The 15,045-nt window shown below is 50.4% G+C and overlaps 4 protein-coding genes across 4 annotated transcripts; 2 read left to right on the plus strand and 2 right to left on the minus strand.

Moving 5' to 3' along the window:
- Positions 1 to 1,411: 1,411 nt before the first annotated feature.
- On the minus strand, positions 1,412 to 3,540 carry BKA67DRAFT_223431 (uncharacterized protein). Its single transcript, XM_046095580.1, has one exon. The coding sequence runs from the start codon at positions 3,292 to 3,294 to the stop codon at positions 1,597 to 1,599; it is 1,698 nt and encodes a 565-aa protein (XP_045959278.1). The 5' UTR covers positions 3,295 to 3,540; the 3' UTR covers positions 1,412 to 1,596.
- BKA67DRAFT_223430 (uncharacterized protein) lies at positions 3,541 to 4,595 on the minus strand. The gene is made up of 2 exons (XM_046095579.1): positions 4,469 to 4,595; positions 3,541 to 4,406 (listed from the first exon to the last, which is right to left on the minus strand). Exons 1-2 carry the CDS (start codon positions 4,495 to 4,497, stop codon positions 3,788 to 3,790), a joined length of 648 nt encoding a protein of 215 aa, XP_045959279.1. The 5' UTR covers positions 4,498 to 4,595; the 3' UTR covers positions 3,541 to 3,787.
- A 5,488-nt stretch (positions 4,596 to 10,083) lies between these two features.
- BKA67DRAFT_656978 (uncharacterized protein) lies at positions 10,084 to 10,875 on the plus strand (the record flags this gene model as incomplete). The annotated part of the gene is made up of 1 exon (XM_046107037.1): positions 10,084 to 10,875. The coding sequence occupies one exon, from the start codon at positions 10,084 to 10,086 to the stop codon at positions 10,873 to 10,875; it is 792 nt and encodes a 263-aa protein (XP_045959280.1).
- A 1,635-nt stretch (positions 10,876 to 12,510) lies between these two features.
- On the plus strand, positions 12,511 to 14,890 carry BKA67DRAFT_559242 (glycoside hydrolase). Its single transcript, XM_046102378.1, has one exon. It carries the CDS (start codon positions 12,848 to 12,850, stop codon positions 14,675 to 14,677), a length of 1,830 nt encoding a protein of 609 aa, XP_045959281.1. The 5' UTR covers positions 12,511 to 12,847; the 3' UTR covers positions 14,678 to 14,890.
- Positions 14,891 to 15,045: the final 155 nt, after the last annotated feature.

Here is a 15,045-nt window from a genome sequence, read left to right on the forward strand (position 1 = left end):
TTTCCTGAGTGAGCTCTAATTTACATACAACCCATCACCACAGGCTTAGACTGATAGTAGCATTGCATTGAGGGTACATATTGGCGGACTGTATAAAAAACACACGTTATAAACGTGTTTTTCATTTTCTTTCCTTCCAAGATTCGTCCACCCTGGGATCGCATCCAGTCCCGATTTGTCTGGCCGTCCCCCCAGGCCTGGTTTGAAACACCACCCGTATCGCTAGCCGCTCTCGGGCTTGCCGGCGTGTCCTCGACCTGGCAAACACTTGGGCCGACAGGACGCTTCGTGGAGGACTCGGCGGCTGCTAGTTATTCCTGGGAATGCATCTGGTTTCAAATAGCCCTCATGGCATGTGAGCTCCCCTCACAGGGCGGCCAATGTACCAATTGTACATCCAAGTCGCACAAGCATAAGCGCATCCCTGTTATAGCCATGACATAGTCAACCAATTAACATTATTGGCCGTATCTAGGCAGTAGGTACTCGTCGGTAGGAGACAACAGAAAGATATCTTCTAGACTTGGCGGATTTTCTATAGGAACAAGTCGCACAATAAGACCACGGGTACATGTGTAGAAAACGTGGTAGCACAGACAATGTTACATTGTATAGGGGTTGGGTATCATATATGGTCCACAAACGACAACACTTCAAAGAGCTGGCTGTCGTCTCAATTCCATTGAGGAGGGAGTAGCCCCCAAGCACCATGTATCTATATTGAATCATGGCATTTGTGTCCAAAAGAGAAATGCCATCCGAAGGTCGCCCCCAATTTCATCGCCATCCCGACGTCGTCCCATTATGCTCATCATCATCATCATGTTCATGATTCGGTTTTCGAACGCTCACGCTACAGGATACCAGTCTTTCTCCCAGATTGAAACTCTCCACTCCGCTAGGGAGCACTCATCATCAATCCCATCAAAGTGACAAGTTCCCACGACTTCAGGTCACTTTCCCGACCAGTGAATAAAATCCAGAACCAAAGTGAGATGGCAAGTCTCTTTGTCGGGGATGTATCCCAGCCAACAGAAGTGTGAACTTCAATGCCCTTGCAGTCTATCAGTCCAAAACAAACACTGGACGCCATGCAAATGCGAACGACTTGGCTGTAAAGCACATGGTATCGCAATGGGTAGCATGGCACAGCCATATCTTGCACAGTGTTTCAACGACAAAACCAGAACAGACTTCCTTTCCCACGGATCCAAAACCCAGAATTAGTCCGTGCCAGGCCACCTCGACAATGTGCTCTTAAAGCCGTGGCCAGTCGTCTCGTAAATCATGTCTCATATACAAAAGCGCCAATGCGATATCCTTAGCCAAGAAAACAACATGAATTATTCCCCCTTTGCCCTAGCCGTTTGTCGTCCATTTCAAAGGGGTATCAACTTTTTTTCCTTTCCGCGCGAGGAAAGACAACGGAGCAACAACAAGCAGATTTGACTAGGATATAAGGGGATATAACGGGGTAGAGAAAAATACAAGCAATGTTGTATGAAAACTGGAAAGAAATATGAAGAAAGAAGAGGAAAACCCTCAAAAGCTGTATCAAATTGGAGATTGACGTGGTTCGAATCAACAGCCACGGACTCAATCGTCATAGTCGGATTCGTCATAATGTGTCCCCGGGTAAGCAACAGGATACCGCGGAGCATAGGTGTAATCATGAAAGGGATAAGATGGCGCGTGGTGTTCGGAATACGTGGGTCCATGTCGCTCGGGATATTGCGCATGGTCCTCAGGATGAGCACCAAGAAGAGCTCGTGGGCGTCGGGAATGCACACTCTGAGAACTCGTCCGGGTCCGGTTTGACGGCCTCTCTGATTTCGGCGCCCGGCTTCTGCCATCGTCATCATAAACGGTGCCCCGTTCACTGCCGCCGCCACCACGGCCAATATTAATTTCTCCGCCGTTGGTGCAGTTTATCTTGGCATTGCCGACCTCAACTACAGCACCGCTAGGTACCTTGATGGTGATGTCATCGTCGTTGCTGCTTGACCTGGTGGTTCTCGTCGCCGCAGATTGCTTGAAACTGCTCTCATCGCGGCTGGCGGTGCTTCGTGTCGAACGGCTGCTTCCCCCATTTTTGATACGGCGCAGGTTTTCGTTTGTCAAAGCCGTGCTAGTGCCGCCAGTCGCCTCCAGGTATCGGCTGGCATTCTTGACCTGATCGTCGAGCTGGTATGAGGCAGAGCGTCGGTTCTCGCGTCGTGACGACTTTGAAGCGGCAGGCTCAATAGAATAATCGTCATCCTCGAAATATTCTGGACCTAAACTGTGGCGTTTTGATCTAATGGGCATTTTTGTGAAATCAATGGAGCCGCGTCGATCAACGTCCCGGTATAGCCTCGCATCTGCTTCGCTAAAATCGTCCTCGTCGAAGCCAACAGATTTCCGAGGATGGGAATGCTGTTGTTGTTGTTGTTGTTGTTGTGGTGGTGGTGGCGGTTTGAAGGCCTGACGGGGCTGTGTCGTCTGGGAACGAACAGGCGGCGGCGGCGGCATCAGGCCACGATCTTTCTGTTCCTTACTAGGCCTCGTTGACAACGAAGGCTTCCGTGCAACGAGCTTTTGTGGCGGCGGTGGCGCATCATAGTCATATATGCTCCCATGGGAGCCGACGTGGTGTCCCATGGCAGAAGATGGGCGGTGATGCTGTTCTCCCCGCGCGAACCGGGAAGCTAATGCGTCTGAGCCCCGGGCAAAGTAGTCCTCGGGGTGGGCCATGGGGGACGATGCCAAAGGAGACGAACCCAACAGCGGCCCTCCTAGCCATGGCGGCGGTGGATATGAAGTGGGAGGCGCTTGGGGTCCTGGAGGATAATATGCCGATTGCGACAGAGGCGGTCGCTGGCCATAGTAGGTTTGAGGACGGGAGGTCAGAGCGCGCGGCCGCGACGATGCTGGAATGGTATGGTGATCTGCCATTCCATAGTACGAGGCTTCATCATGGTGTCGTACAGTCCGGCTGGGTGCTGTCTTGGAAGATCGTACGATGGGTCGTTGTTTCTCTGGCTCTTTGCCCTTGCTCCTACTGACAGAGTGTCTCTTGTCCTTACTCTTGTGCCGGCTAGAGCCCGAGGCATGTTCGGTTGAGTCTGATTCTTCTGGTGAACTCAATTCGGTCCGTCGCGATGCCTTCTTCTTGCCCGTGTTCATTTGCTGCTTCACCGGACTGCCTGGGGCAGATGCAATTGTAGACTTGGCATATCTTCGAGAATCTGCCATTACGTTGCCGTCCTCGTCCGCGTCCTCGAAGAATGCAGCGCTGGGCTGGGGCCTGGGCATTTTGTAACGTCGAAGCTTGGTCGACCTTTACAGTTGCATGTGAGCGAAATCGATCGTGGTAGGATGCAAAAACCCTATAAGCCTCAAAAGAGGGCGGGTCCTCGATTTGAGGTGTACGCCCCAGTTTTGTTCGATCGGTCGTGTATGTCCTTGAAGAGTCTTGAATGAACAAGCGAGTTTGGGTTATAGGACGCAGAAGTATCTAGCAAGCGGTGAACGGGAATGAATGCATGCGAAGAAATTCTGTGATTCTGGAAAAAGAATCGCTCAAGGTGGGCGGGACTATGGTTTGGGAAACCTCCAAAGGTGTTTTGACAGGCCAGCAGGCGAGGGGGGGGGAAGAAAAATAAAATGCCTGCGACAGTCGATGGGTTTTGTTTTTGGCCCTTGGGCCTTGCGGGTGGGCAGAAGGATATTGGATGGTCTGGCTGCGACAGCGGGTTGCCAGGTAGGGATGGTGGCAGACAGTACAGTATGTACTCGTCGCCTTTCGTCAGTCGAAATGCTGTGACACCGTCCAAAAGAGGGGAGACAGTGTGGCAGAGGCGGCGGAATGAGTGCGACTTTGACCGAAGGAGCGCAGCTGGGGGAGAATGCTGGTTGGTCTTCCGGAGCAGGGGTCCAGGTCAAGAAATGCAACTTTCACAGGGAACCGTTTTTTATCGATAGTGGTCACAACGGAGACCGGGGGGGAGATCCTTGGTGATCGTCCTTTGGGGCGGGTGTCACTCAAAGACCAAGACCCAGAGACGATTGATTGACAACGGGTTGAACGGGGTAGCGGATTGACGGCTGGGCTTTCTAGCGAGAAACGGTGGCTACCCAAAGGTGGATCGGATACCCGAACTATGGGCCTGATAAATGTCGCTGCCCACAAATATGGTAGCCGTTGGAATGGCTCTGTCGCCTTATGGACCTCTCGTTGATCGCCTTCGTTGCTGAGCTGTTTTCCGGATTCTAGATTCCTTCCGAAACTGGGGTCTGCCGGCTTTTGGGTGACGATTACGGAGTCAACGTGAGCCAGAAATCGGGTTCCTTGAACCCAATCAAGTAGGGTCGACGAGTGTCGACGATAGTTATTGCGACAGTTGGCAGGATGTCTCCCAGAAAATCTGATACAAGACAATGTCAAACGTTGGCTAGCGCTGAGTTAAATCTTCTTGCGCGGCCTCACTTCAACTGAATTAGTCGAACCCTGTTCATCAGGCACACGGTGCGCTTGGGTCCGAGTGTGGTTGACTGATCTAAGTGGCCAGCAGAATTGATGCCAACCGTGATTGCAGGATTGGAAGAAACAGAGCAGGAGGCGAAAAAGGAGACACGCAGTCCACTGAGAGGACGGAACGGCGCCGGAGAAAAGCTCAAAGCTGACTTTGTGTTCAGAGCCTGGGGTTAGGTAGATGCCCGACTGCGAGCTTTGGGTACCAATACTGCGATCGAGTGACTGTAAATTCAAAGCGAGCCTCTCAGACTGTGTTGCCAGGCTCATAGAGTCATGTGAAGTAATGCCTCTTGCCTCGTATTTTCTCCAAGATTTCAGGATGCGAGTGAAGGAAATGGTTCGCCTGAAGAGAAGTTGGCAATACCAGGAATCACCCGGAGTTTCTCGTCGACAGTTTACGATGATGCTGGTCTGCGTCCACTCGGCGGCAGCCTTGAGTTTCCATTTGCCAGCAAGCCCGGTAGGCAGAAGATTGTGCCAGCGCACACCATTCCATGCTTTCATGCTTCCCCAGCCGTGAGGCCCGGGTCTCATTGGATTTGGGTGCTGCCTTTGCAGCAATCATGCATAAGTCCAAGTCACCATGGACTTCTGTCGCTGGGGTTGGGCACGGAAGCAACGCCAATCGCGGGGTTCGAAATATACTAAAAATTCATCGTAGGTTCTCTTTCTGACTCCACAGCCAGTGCGTGCTGTGCAATACTAATGTAAATCATGCATTGGCTTCGTCATAGGTGTTCCTGAATAGAACAGAGCGCGAAAGTTTCGTTCTCAACTATGATCATGTTGCAGCATACTCGTCTGAACGTGGTGAGTATAATCCGCACGGAGTTACTGGTTATATGTCCAGGGATAACCATGCATGAACCGCATTGAAAGAGGAAATTCGTGTTCCGCCTCAGTAAAGCGCCGTCTGGCATTGCGACATCTTTCTTTTCCACATGGTTGAGACTAAAATTTTAGCTCTTCACTATGCATGATGCTATGCGATGGCTAAATCTGACTGGCATCGGCGGGATGGACCCAGTCACGGGAAATGCCAAATGGATGTCCAACCGTGAAACAAGCATAATGTCAATTTATTTCACCGCAATGGGCCAAATGGCTACATGGGAGTATCAGACGTCGTAGAGTGCCTCAATTACTGCGAATTGGTTGGTCTGGATGTGATCGAGAACAGAACAGACAGTCGAGACTATCCTGGCATTGCATATCTGCGTGTCAATCGTGTCAATCTGAGCAAATGAGTAAGCCGCGATTAAGCAGCCACCCATTCCAACGGCTCGTCAGCAGGCCCATGCTTATGGATGTCCTGGATACCTCGAACCGACTTTGACTCGGAGGTTAGATAGACGACGGGATGACTCAAGCCGCAGAAAGAAAGGTAGTTGCAGCATAGAGCATGGAGGTAGCTGCAAGAAGCCGAATGTAGTCTGGACCAAGTGACAATCATTGGCACTTCGGGATCAATCAATATGGTATAGATAGTACAATTGCGACGATTATCAGTATATGCATGAATCGAGCCTGAAGAGTGGATCCGATGGTCGAATGTGAATAGGATCGAATAAGACCTCAAGCCACGGGACGGGACAGTACTCCAAAAGTGAGGCTGAAAAGCAACCGAGGGCGACGATACGAGCGTCCAGCAGTAAGCCGACTCGCATCGAACCTCTCGCGATTCTGATAAGTCGCTAACCTATAGAGAATACAGAAGCAGGCACGTATATAATACACAACCTGTCCAATTGTCTGGTGGCGATTCGACAGCGAGAAAAGAGCGGTGAAGACTCGGATGGTATCGAAATCCAAGGCGATTTTTGGTTTCGACGCAACAGTGTGGGATCCATTCGTTGAGGAGACCCCGCCGAGATGCAGCGAGCATTTATCAGCTGCCATACAACCCAGAATGCTTCTAGGTTAGTCTACTGTAGTAATCTAGCTGATGAAGTGCCCAGGTAGCAATTCTGCATTATTGATAACCCAGAGGATGTGCTGTCGAGGAAATCGCAATCTTGGATATTTTCCCTCGATGCAACCGGCAATCACCTTTGCCCCAAATTGGCGCTGATAAGTATGAACCTCTACTTCCCAAGATATAGTATCATCACAGCAGATGCCAAGTGAGATCAGATTTGGGTTTGCGTGGCAGCATGCGATGCATTGTCGGCGTCTTCGCACAAGGTTTGACCTTCCCGGAAAGCCAGCGCAGCCTCCACTATGGTGTAAGCGACTTGACGTGCAGCATTTGAGCCAGTTCACGCAGCAAGAAGATATGATATCATCATACCTCCTCATAATCTGGATTCTGGATTGCGATATGGTCGAGATGTGACTGCCATCAGTGCTGTCGTCGCGTAGCCGCTACTCTCAGGTCTTCAGGTTCTTTCGCCTCTCTTGTCGCAACACCTCGCGCTGCATAAACCTCGAATGAATCTGCGCCAACTAAGAAGCTGTCTTCTGGATAGAGAGACCGAAATCATTGCCTGGATAAGACTTGATCGTTCAATCAGTCTGTGTACCAGGTTTAGTCCGTATCGACGGAAGGGCCAAATCTTCTTGAAAGATTTCAAAGTGATCTTCTCTCGTTGTCCAGCATGCAACCGTCGCCTCAGATTCTTACGCTCATCACATCTTGGCATGATGCACGCTGGGAACTTGACTAATTTCCGTGGAAGCGTTCCAGTGTGCGTGCTGGTATTCGCCCATAGATAGAGTCCAACAAGCCAGTCCCTTCATTATAGCATCTACATCTAGTGATATGGTATTTGTAACACACGACGGCCAGTCTAGGTAATGGTTAGAGATTTATACAAGATAGAGGATGTTCTTGACTTACACCGTATGTGTGGATGGGCCGCGAGCCATAGAAACAGACCAAAGCCATATAGCCCTGGAGCAAGCTTGTCTTTACCAAATCTCAAACCTCCGGATTGGCGCTTTTAAGTAAAATCTTCGCAGACCCATATGCATTAAACACGCTGAAAGCTAGTGAGCCACACGAGCAGGGGTTTTGTCAGGCGTGTAGCTGTAAAAACAGTGCCTCACGATGGTTGGACAGCTCGGTAAGAACATGCCAAAGATAATGTCATAGTGATACAGCCGGATCAAGTTTACCAGATCAAAGCCGCTCATGTTTGGCGAAGGAATGACATTGGGCAGCAGGGAATAGTAGACCTTCAATATCTCTTGAAACGCGTTATAAGAGGCAGCGTGTCATGACCAATGCTGCTTATCCAATACCTATTGACGCTACCGCGTGATCCACTCAGCCCTATTTAGTATAGGTAGGATCAAAGCGAAAATCAAGCTTCCAGCATATGCGGCTCTGGTGTTTTAGTTCGTAATGGACCAGTTTGGTCCCATCTTTCACGACCCAGCGGTGTGGTTGAGATGTCAAATTAGAGCCAAAATGCGTGATTGCAGCCGCAGGAACTTCAGCAGGACCCGCACGCGTTGGGCATTATTTCGACGCGCATAAAAGAGTCGATCCCGGCGTGTGCTGGTGTTGGGTGGCTGTTTTACCATACCCATGACTCCTCAGCTTGCAGACCGATAAAGCACAATTCATTTTTAGCACGAGAGAAATGTCAAATCGAGCTGAAGTCATACTGTAGTACAATCTCGATGCACGACTCAATAGCCTTCACTGTTCCTATTCTTCCACGAGTAAGTGTTGGCGCTGACAATCAATACAACAATACCTGGGTACGGTCCAGCAACCTGTGATTTCGAAGTGATGACGTTCTAAATACGGGTAGAACCATATCACGACCTGTAGCACTCGTGCAAACGAATTTGAAAGCCCCCGGTCGATTGAACACACAAACTAATTGGATAGGGACTAGCAAATATCGACTTCATACTAGCATTAGCCTTGCGCCAGCACGACTATCACCGCCCAGCCAGTAGTAAGCTTTGAATGGCCCATTCAGATACAGCCAGACATAATCTAGGTTTGATCGACCCGCAAGATCTGGCGCGCATACGATCAGCATCAATGACCCTGAGATCTATCTAACCATGCAAAGAACGGGCTGTAGTTGCATACACAAGTCCTGTTCGGGACATGTTTACGAAAGCGACTTTCACATTGAGAAGAAGTCCACCAAAATATCGCATGCCTCGCTATCCAGCACCAATGGTCAGTATTGTATGCTGTCAACTTATCATGATGACGATGAATGCCTCGGAACCACAGACAGTTGCGGTGCTCCCATGTTGTCATAGCAGATGGAAATGCCAGAGATAAAGGTTTTCGCGAGTGTCATCTGATAACGAATGAGGTAGGATTTCCAACACTAAACCCCAATCTCCACAAAAGAAGCGCGAAAAGCCGGATTGTAGATAAACTATTCCTATTTCTCAGCCCCACTAGTTTGCGGTCTGGTCGGGTGGCTTTCTGACCGAGAACCAAGCGATCATTTGCCCAGCAAATAGATGCTACCACACAGCCTCTCCATGTTCGAGCTACTGTCTTACGCATAATCGTATTGCGAATCATGGCGGCTGTACCACGCGTCGAGCACTGAGGCCGGCTTTGCAATGATTCCTTTGAGGGTCTCAGGGCACCCTTGAGGCACAGCCCAGGCTACGAATTCCTTCCCATGCAAAGGTTACGGCCAGATCTCGTCTTCATTCAATCATGAGAACTTCGCGTTCACTTGGCCAGTCGGCAACTGCATACCCGACAGGGCATATGCAAGGTACTGTGCATACGCGTCTGTCGATCGGCAAGGCATAGCATTCCGGTTGTATCATCACTGGCCACAGAGCATGACTGCCTCTCCGAGCCGCGTGCATGCAAGTGTAACAATGACTCCTCCCGTGTTCACGGCAAGTTCGGCTGGCAGAGCGCGGGCAAAGCAGTCAGATGCTCCCTTCTGCCCAAGAGGTGGTGGCCTCATGTCTTAGCTTAGTGAGCTATCTCCCCGTGTGTTGGAGGGCGTCCACAAATTAACATCCTCTCGCAGCTAAATGCCATGGTAATCACCACACTACCACCGAAACCCACCGTATCTCACCCACCACCTGAGACGCGTGATTCCGCATAAGGGAATCATTACTTGGAAATTCACCGCTCCCGCGCACCTTGGCGCAGGCTTTGGCCGCTTCACTGCCATTATAGTAGCCATGAGGCCCCGCATGCGGCAATGTCCTAAATGCGATGGCGCAGGATGACCACCCAATAATCAGGCTGCCTGCTCACAAGGCAACCCATTCAGATTGGGCAATGACTGGACACATCTCGCCGGGATGCGTCCTGCAGGTTGTCCTTCTTTCTGCCTAGTGGCGGTATATAAGAAGGGCGTCGCCGCTGCTGAGCACCGTGGATACGACTTTTGTGCCTCCCGACTGATCACTTACAAAGTCGAGCATTTCTGGTCTCCTCTATCCTCTCATCTGGGCACATAGGTTTGAGCCGGCTTCAGCCCGGCGAATGTCGTTGACTGCGGTTGATACTTCTGTCGCAAGATCAATATAAATGAGCGGGATGCCACTTGGTTCTTTCCGTCACTTCCAACTCTAAACCTTCTAAGGGAACACCCCCTCTAATTATCGGTGTCATGCCTTTCCTCCCAAGTGGGACATTCCCACAAACACGGCCTGAATCATGGCCGCCGGCAACTGGCCGGAACACTCCAGTGCTGGACGACGACACATTGACGGACGATGACGATCTGGACCTGCCTCTCTTACAGCAACATCCCTTGAAATACTTTCTCACACCGCCTACACCCGACGGCGACGAAGAGTTTGACTTTCAATTTGACTTTGATGCCGGTATCGAAGATGCAAACAATCCGCAGGAGATGGTCCGCAGTATAAGCCCTTCTACACTAGATGGCCTCAAGAAGTACAAGCCGCGTGGAAGGGGTAACGGCAACGACTGTGCCATTCTTGACGATGATTCAGACGACGAAGATGACTATATCCGCTTCAAGCCAAGCAAGTCATTCCCGTTGGGATTGCCTGACTTTGGGTTCGATCGGCCCCAATTAGCTGGTCCGACAGCACAGACGAAGATTGGCAACAGCGATGTTTCATCTACGGCGTCCTTCCATATAGGATCACCACGTGGTCGGCCCGAAAAGAAGTTCTCGCCACCTCGACGTACGTTCCGGGGCAGATCTCGCAGCGTAATACTTCAGCGGAGACACTCTTATTGCGAGCCTAGCCCGAATGTTTGGTCTATCGAGGAGGAGCCCGAGAAAGAGACGCTGAGTGAGCGGGGCTTGAGTACTGAGGACCTGGAAGCGTACTTCCAGGAGCAGAAGACGCCACCCATGGACATTCCGGCGTCCAAGCCCAAGAAGAGGGTTCGATTTCTGCTTCCGGGCAGGGACTCGTTTCATTAGCCATAACACAGGCTGCGTAGGACAACCATGACACTCGGGCTATCTACATTGCATTCGAAAGGAGTTGGGGGAAACAGCTTTTCTGATTCATAGCATCATGGCAACGGCACATCATTGGACATTGCATTTAAGTCGGTTTTATACACAGATATCCCTGGCGCAGCTTCACCTAGATTGGCAGAATGGCAACATTCTTCGCAAGGAAGCATTACACATTCCATAGTTCCTTAATCAAATACATGACACTTCTAAGAAAACTATGACTAGGGATACCTCAAACACAATTTGGTCTCTAGTTCAGGCCCACGCAGGCTGCGGCGATACATCCAAGAGTGCAGCTAGGCCTGCCAATTCTGGGATGACTTGAGCAAACGGTAGTGCTCTTGATACCTCACTCTTTCTCCAGATGTTTTAGTCACTGTGCCACCATCATGCCACCGAATTTCATCTAGTACCCCCACCCAAGGGAAAAGAAAACCTGCTCATAAAGTCAGGGCCATAGGGGCACTTTGCTGACCAAAACGCCATTACAGCTTGATAGCAGGGGAATGGCGCGATTATCCACCGTTTTCTCAAGCGTCAAGCGACGCAGATTTGGGTTTGGACTTGTCGTATCAGAGCATCTCAATGCGGCTCTTGGAAACCTGAGGATGGTGGTCAGCATCGTTAGCTTAGGTGATACCGAGCCACCAGATTGGGATGGAAGCGGTCTGGAGCATTCTGCTTTTGATCGATGCAAAAATAAGCCATGACTGACATAAGCTGTTATAAGAAAGCAAGGAAGTGGCTCATGAGCAAACCAAAATGGTAACAATTATGATATATGACTGCGCTAGATAACAATCACATCTTCCACCCGAGGACTGAGTAGGCCAACCCACGGCCATCCCGGTCATCTCCGCCCCAAGGGCAACACAAGGTAGACGGACGTGATACTTTCCGGGTGTTGTATTAACCGTGGCTTTGTCAGAAATAGTAGGTATTGGCCGTATTACTTTGTGGCAAGTCCGACATTTTGGCATGAGGTGGCGACGAGACCTATCTCCGAAGAGTAGATCACTTTTATAAAGACACATGACAAACATAGATGGATTCGGCTAGGTCTAAGAGATCTCGGATGGCTGCGAAGCTGCTCATGGTCACCACGGCAAATAGCATCGAAGCTTCTATAATTATATAGTCCAACCTAGTCTAGCAAGTGACGTCGGGCTATTGTTAACTGCATGCACGCCCACCAAGAAAATATCAGAGAAGATTTTCGAAACCGAGCTGTATGTTCCGCCGGAACCAACTTGGTGAGGATTTACTGGTAGTGATCGCGTCCCGGCAAATGGTTGTTATAAGCGAAGGTGAGGAGGGCTCCTCCGAGTTCGTCAATGTCCGAAGTACGATGGCTGGAGGCAGAAACAATCCCTGCAGCCAAGGGTTTGCATGCAGGTGCCCATAGCGGGCTTGTTCCCCACAGAATGGCCTGTGCGAATGGACTTGCCGGCGGCATCGGCGGGAACCCTACGGGGCCCTGGGGGCTTCACAAGCTCGGAACGGTGCACTGCAGTAGGTTAAGTCACTACATGCGGAATTGTATGTACAGCAGAGCTCTGGCCCACAATTTTTGGGGACCAAATCAAGGTTAATCGTCATTTATCTGCAACTCCTGACTATCTCCAGCGGATCTCCAAGTCGCTATTCTCTTTCTTTTTCTTCGCCAAATCTCCCTTCTGGCATTCACTTCGCGGTGTGCATCTACTGCATTACTTCTTTCGTTTTGAGTCTGCACCATTCACTCTGAGTGTCGGACTGCACGATCATTCCTAGCGTCGTAATTGACACCCGTTCCAACGCTTTCAAACCCAGCCACGCCAGACTCTGTGGTGAGCACGTGCCTCATCGATACAGGCTTTGAATACCAATTTGGAGCCATGCCAGCGCTCGCATTGGGTTCAACATAATCGAATCAGCTCGCCTGTGCATCATGGGATTTCGTCGCGCACGGCTTGTCCTTGCAGTCGTCATCTTCTGGGTTCTTGCGTCATGGTACTATATATGGTCTCCAGTGGAGGGGCCTTCGCAATCCTCTCCTCTCGCGCCCTTGGCTGATGGATCAATAACGTATGGAGACGCCCTGGAAAATATACACTGGAAGCCGCTGCCCGCGAAGTACCCAGTGAAGAAGCTCACGCCGCTACCGACAAACACACCAACTGCGGTCATACCGAAAGTCCAGACTACTAGACCGAAAGAGGATGACGCCGCAAAGAACACGAGATTAAAGCGCCTTGCTGCTGTCAAGGCTAGCTTTCAACACAGCTGGGCTGGCTATAAGAAGTATGGCTGGCTGAAGGATGAAGTAACCCCGATCACCGGGAACTACAAAAACCCCTTCGGCGGGTGGGCCGCCACACTGGTGGACTCGCTGGATACCCTGTGGATCATGGGTCTGGAAACTGATTTCCTGATGGCGGTAAAAGCTGTTGACTATATCGATTTCACAACAACCCAGGCCAAAGATATAAATGTTTTCGAAACAACAATCCGATACCTAGGCGGGTTTTTGGCTGCCTATGAGCTAAGCGGGAGGAAGCATGCAAATCTTCTGGCCAAAGCGCAGCAGGTAGGACAGTTACTGATAGCGGCTTTCGACACTCCAAATCGAATGCCAGTCTCACGCTGGAATTGGCGCAAGTATTTGGTGGGCGAAGAGCAGACAGCACCTCGCACGGCACTCGTCTCCGAAATTGGCTCTTTGAGTATGGAGTTTTCCAAGCTTTCACAATTGACCGGAGATATGACATGGCATGATGCTGCTCAGAGAATATCTGATCAGGTTGAGATGGGTCAGAAGGAGACCTACCTCCCGGGCATGTGGCCCGTTACGCTCGACGCTTCCAAAACACCACTAGCTTTCACAGGCGAGACTTTCACTTTGGGCGGCATGTCCGACTCCTTGTACGAATACTTTCCGAAACAATACATCTTACTTGGTGGTGCGTTGGACCAGCCGCGCAGGCTTTATGAAGGCTTTATCGACGTGGCCAAGAAACACCTTTTCCGTCGCGCCCTCAATCCTGACAACATACCCATACTCTTCCCAGGAGATGCTAGGGTCAAAGATCCTATAGGCGAGACTAGGGAAGTGGTCTTCACGGCTCGTGCACAGCACCTGACCTGTTTTGCTGGGGGGATGGTAGGATTAGCTGCAAAGATTTTTGACCGGCCTGCTGATATGGACGTTGCTATACAGCTCACAGATGGCTGCGTGTGGTCCTACTCAGCCACACAATCGGGTATCGGCCCCGAGGTCTTCAGCTTTGTGGCATGCGACCCTGATTCCGCACAAGATGACTGTAAATGGTCAGAGAGGCGCTGGTTAGACACCTTGAAGAAGCACTGGCGTAAAGGTCAGAAAGGCGTCGAGGATGACGCGATGCAAAAAATCGTGGAAGGACGCAAGCTTCCGAAGGGCATGCTGGATATTAGTGACCGGAAATATATCTTGAGACCCGAAGCTATCGAGTCTGTCTTCCTCATGTATCGAATGACGGGAGATCCCGTCTGGATGGACAAGGCTTGGAAAATGTTCACAGCCATCGAGAAGTTCACCAAGACCAGTGTGGCAGCGGCATCGCTGGACGATGTTACGAAGGACAAGCCACAACAGGTCGATAGCATGGAGAGTTTCTGGCTCGCGGAAACGCTAAAGTATTTCTACCTGGTATTCAGCGATTGGGATGTGGTGGATCTGGATAAGTGGGTGCTGAATACAGAGGCGCACCCTCTCAGACGTGCAGATGCGGAATCATAACCAAGGCGGAAAGACCACGATGGGTCCAAGATATTGAAACATTGTGACATGGCTAATTAATATGGTATATTGCACATAGACTAAGAGCCATAAAAGCACCATGGAATGCTAAACCTACCATGGTAGCTTCTACACCAAAGAAAACTATATCGAAAGAGACAAGTCAAGACTTATAGAGCCTCATTAGCAGTCTATACGTTGACCTTATTGTTAAGTCAGTATTCAAACTGGCCCGCCATCCAGGTTCTCTCTACGATCCTGGAGCTCGACATACCGGGCATGGGCTAGATTCGGCTATTGGGCATGGAACCACCCGCTTGGACAAGCATGTTTCCGATTTCCACCGAAAATGAAACGCTTAAAACCAT

Source organism: Truncatella angustata (assembly GCF_020726525.1).
Source record: "Truncatella angustata strain MPI-SDFR-AT-0073 chromosome Unknown BKA67scaffold_3, whole genome shotgun sequence".
In the NCBI taxonomy this organism is placed as follows: Eukaryota; Fungi; Ascomycota; class Sordariomycetes; order Amphisphaeriales; family Sporocadaceae; genus Truncatella; species Truncatella angustata.

Bases quoted from the DNA above. Each gene is read 5' to 3' on its own strand.
- BKA67DRAFT_223430 (XM_046095579.1), bottom strand. From the start codon at position 4,497: ATGAACAGGGTTCGACTAATTCAGTTGAA. The intron at 4,407-4,468 runs GTGAGGCCGCGC...GTCTTGTATCAG, and splicing joins GTTCGACTAATTCAGTTGAA to ATTTTCTGGGAGACATCCTG.
- BKA67DRAFT_223431 (XM_046095580.1), bottom strand. From the start codon at position 3,294: ATGCCCAGGCCCCAGCCCAGCGCTGCATTCTTCGAGGACGCGGACGAG.
- BKA67DRAFT_559242 (XM_046102378.1), top strand. From the start codon at position 12,848: ATGGGATTTCGTCGCGCACGGCTTGTCCTTGCAGTCGTCATCTTCTGG.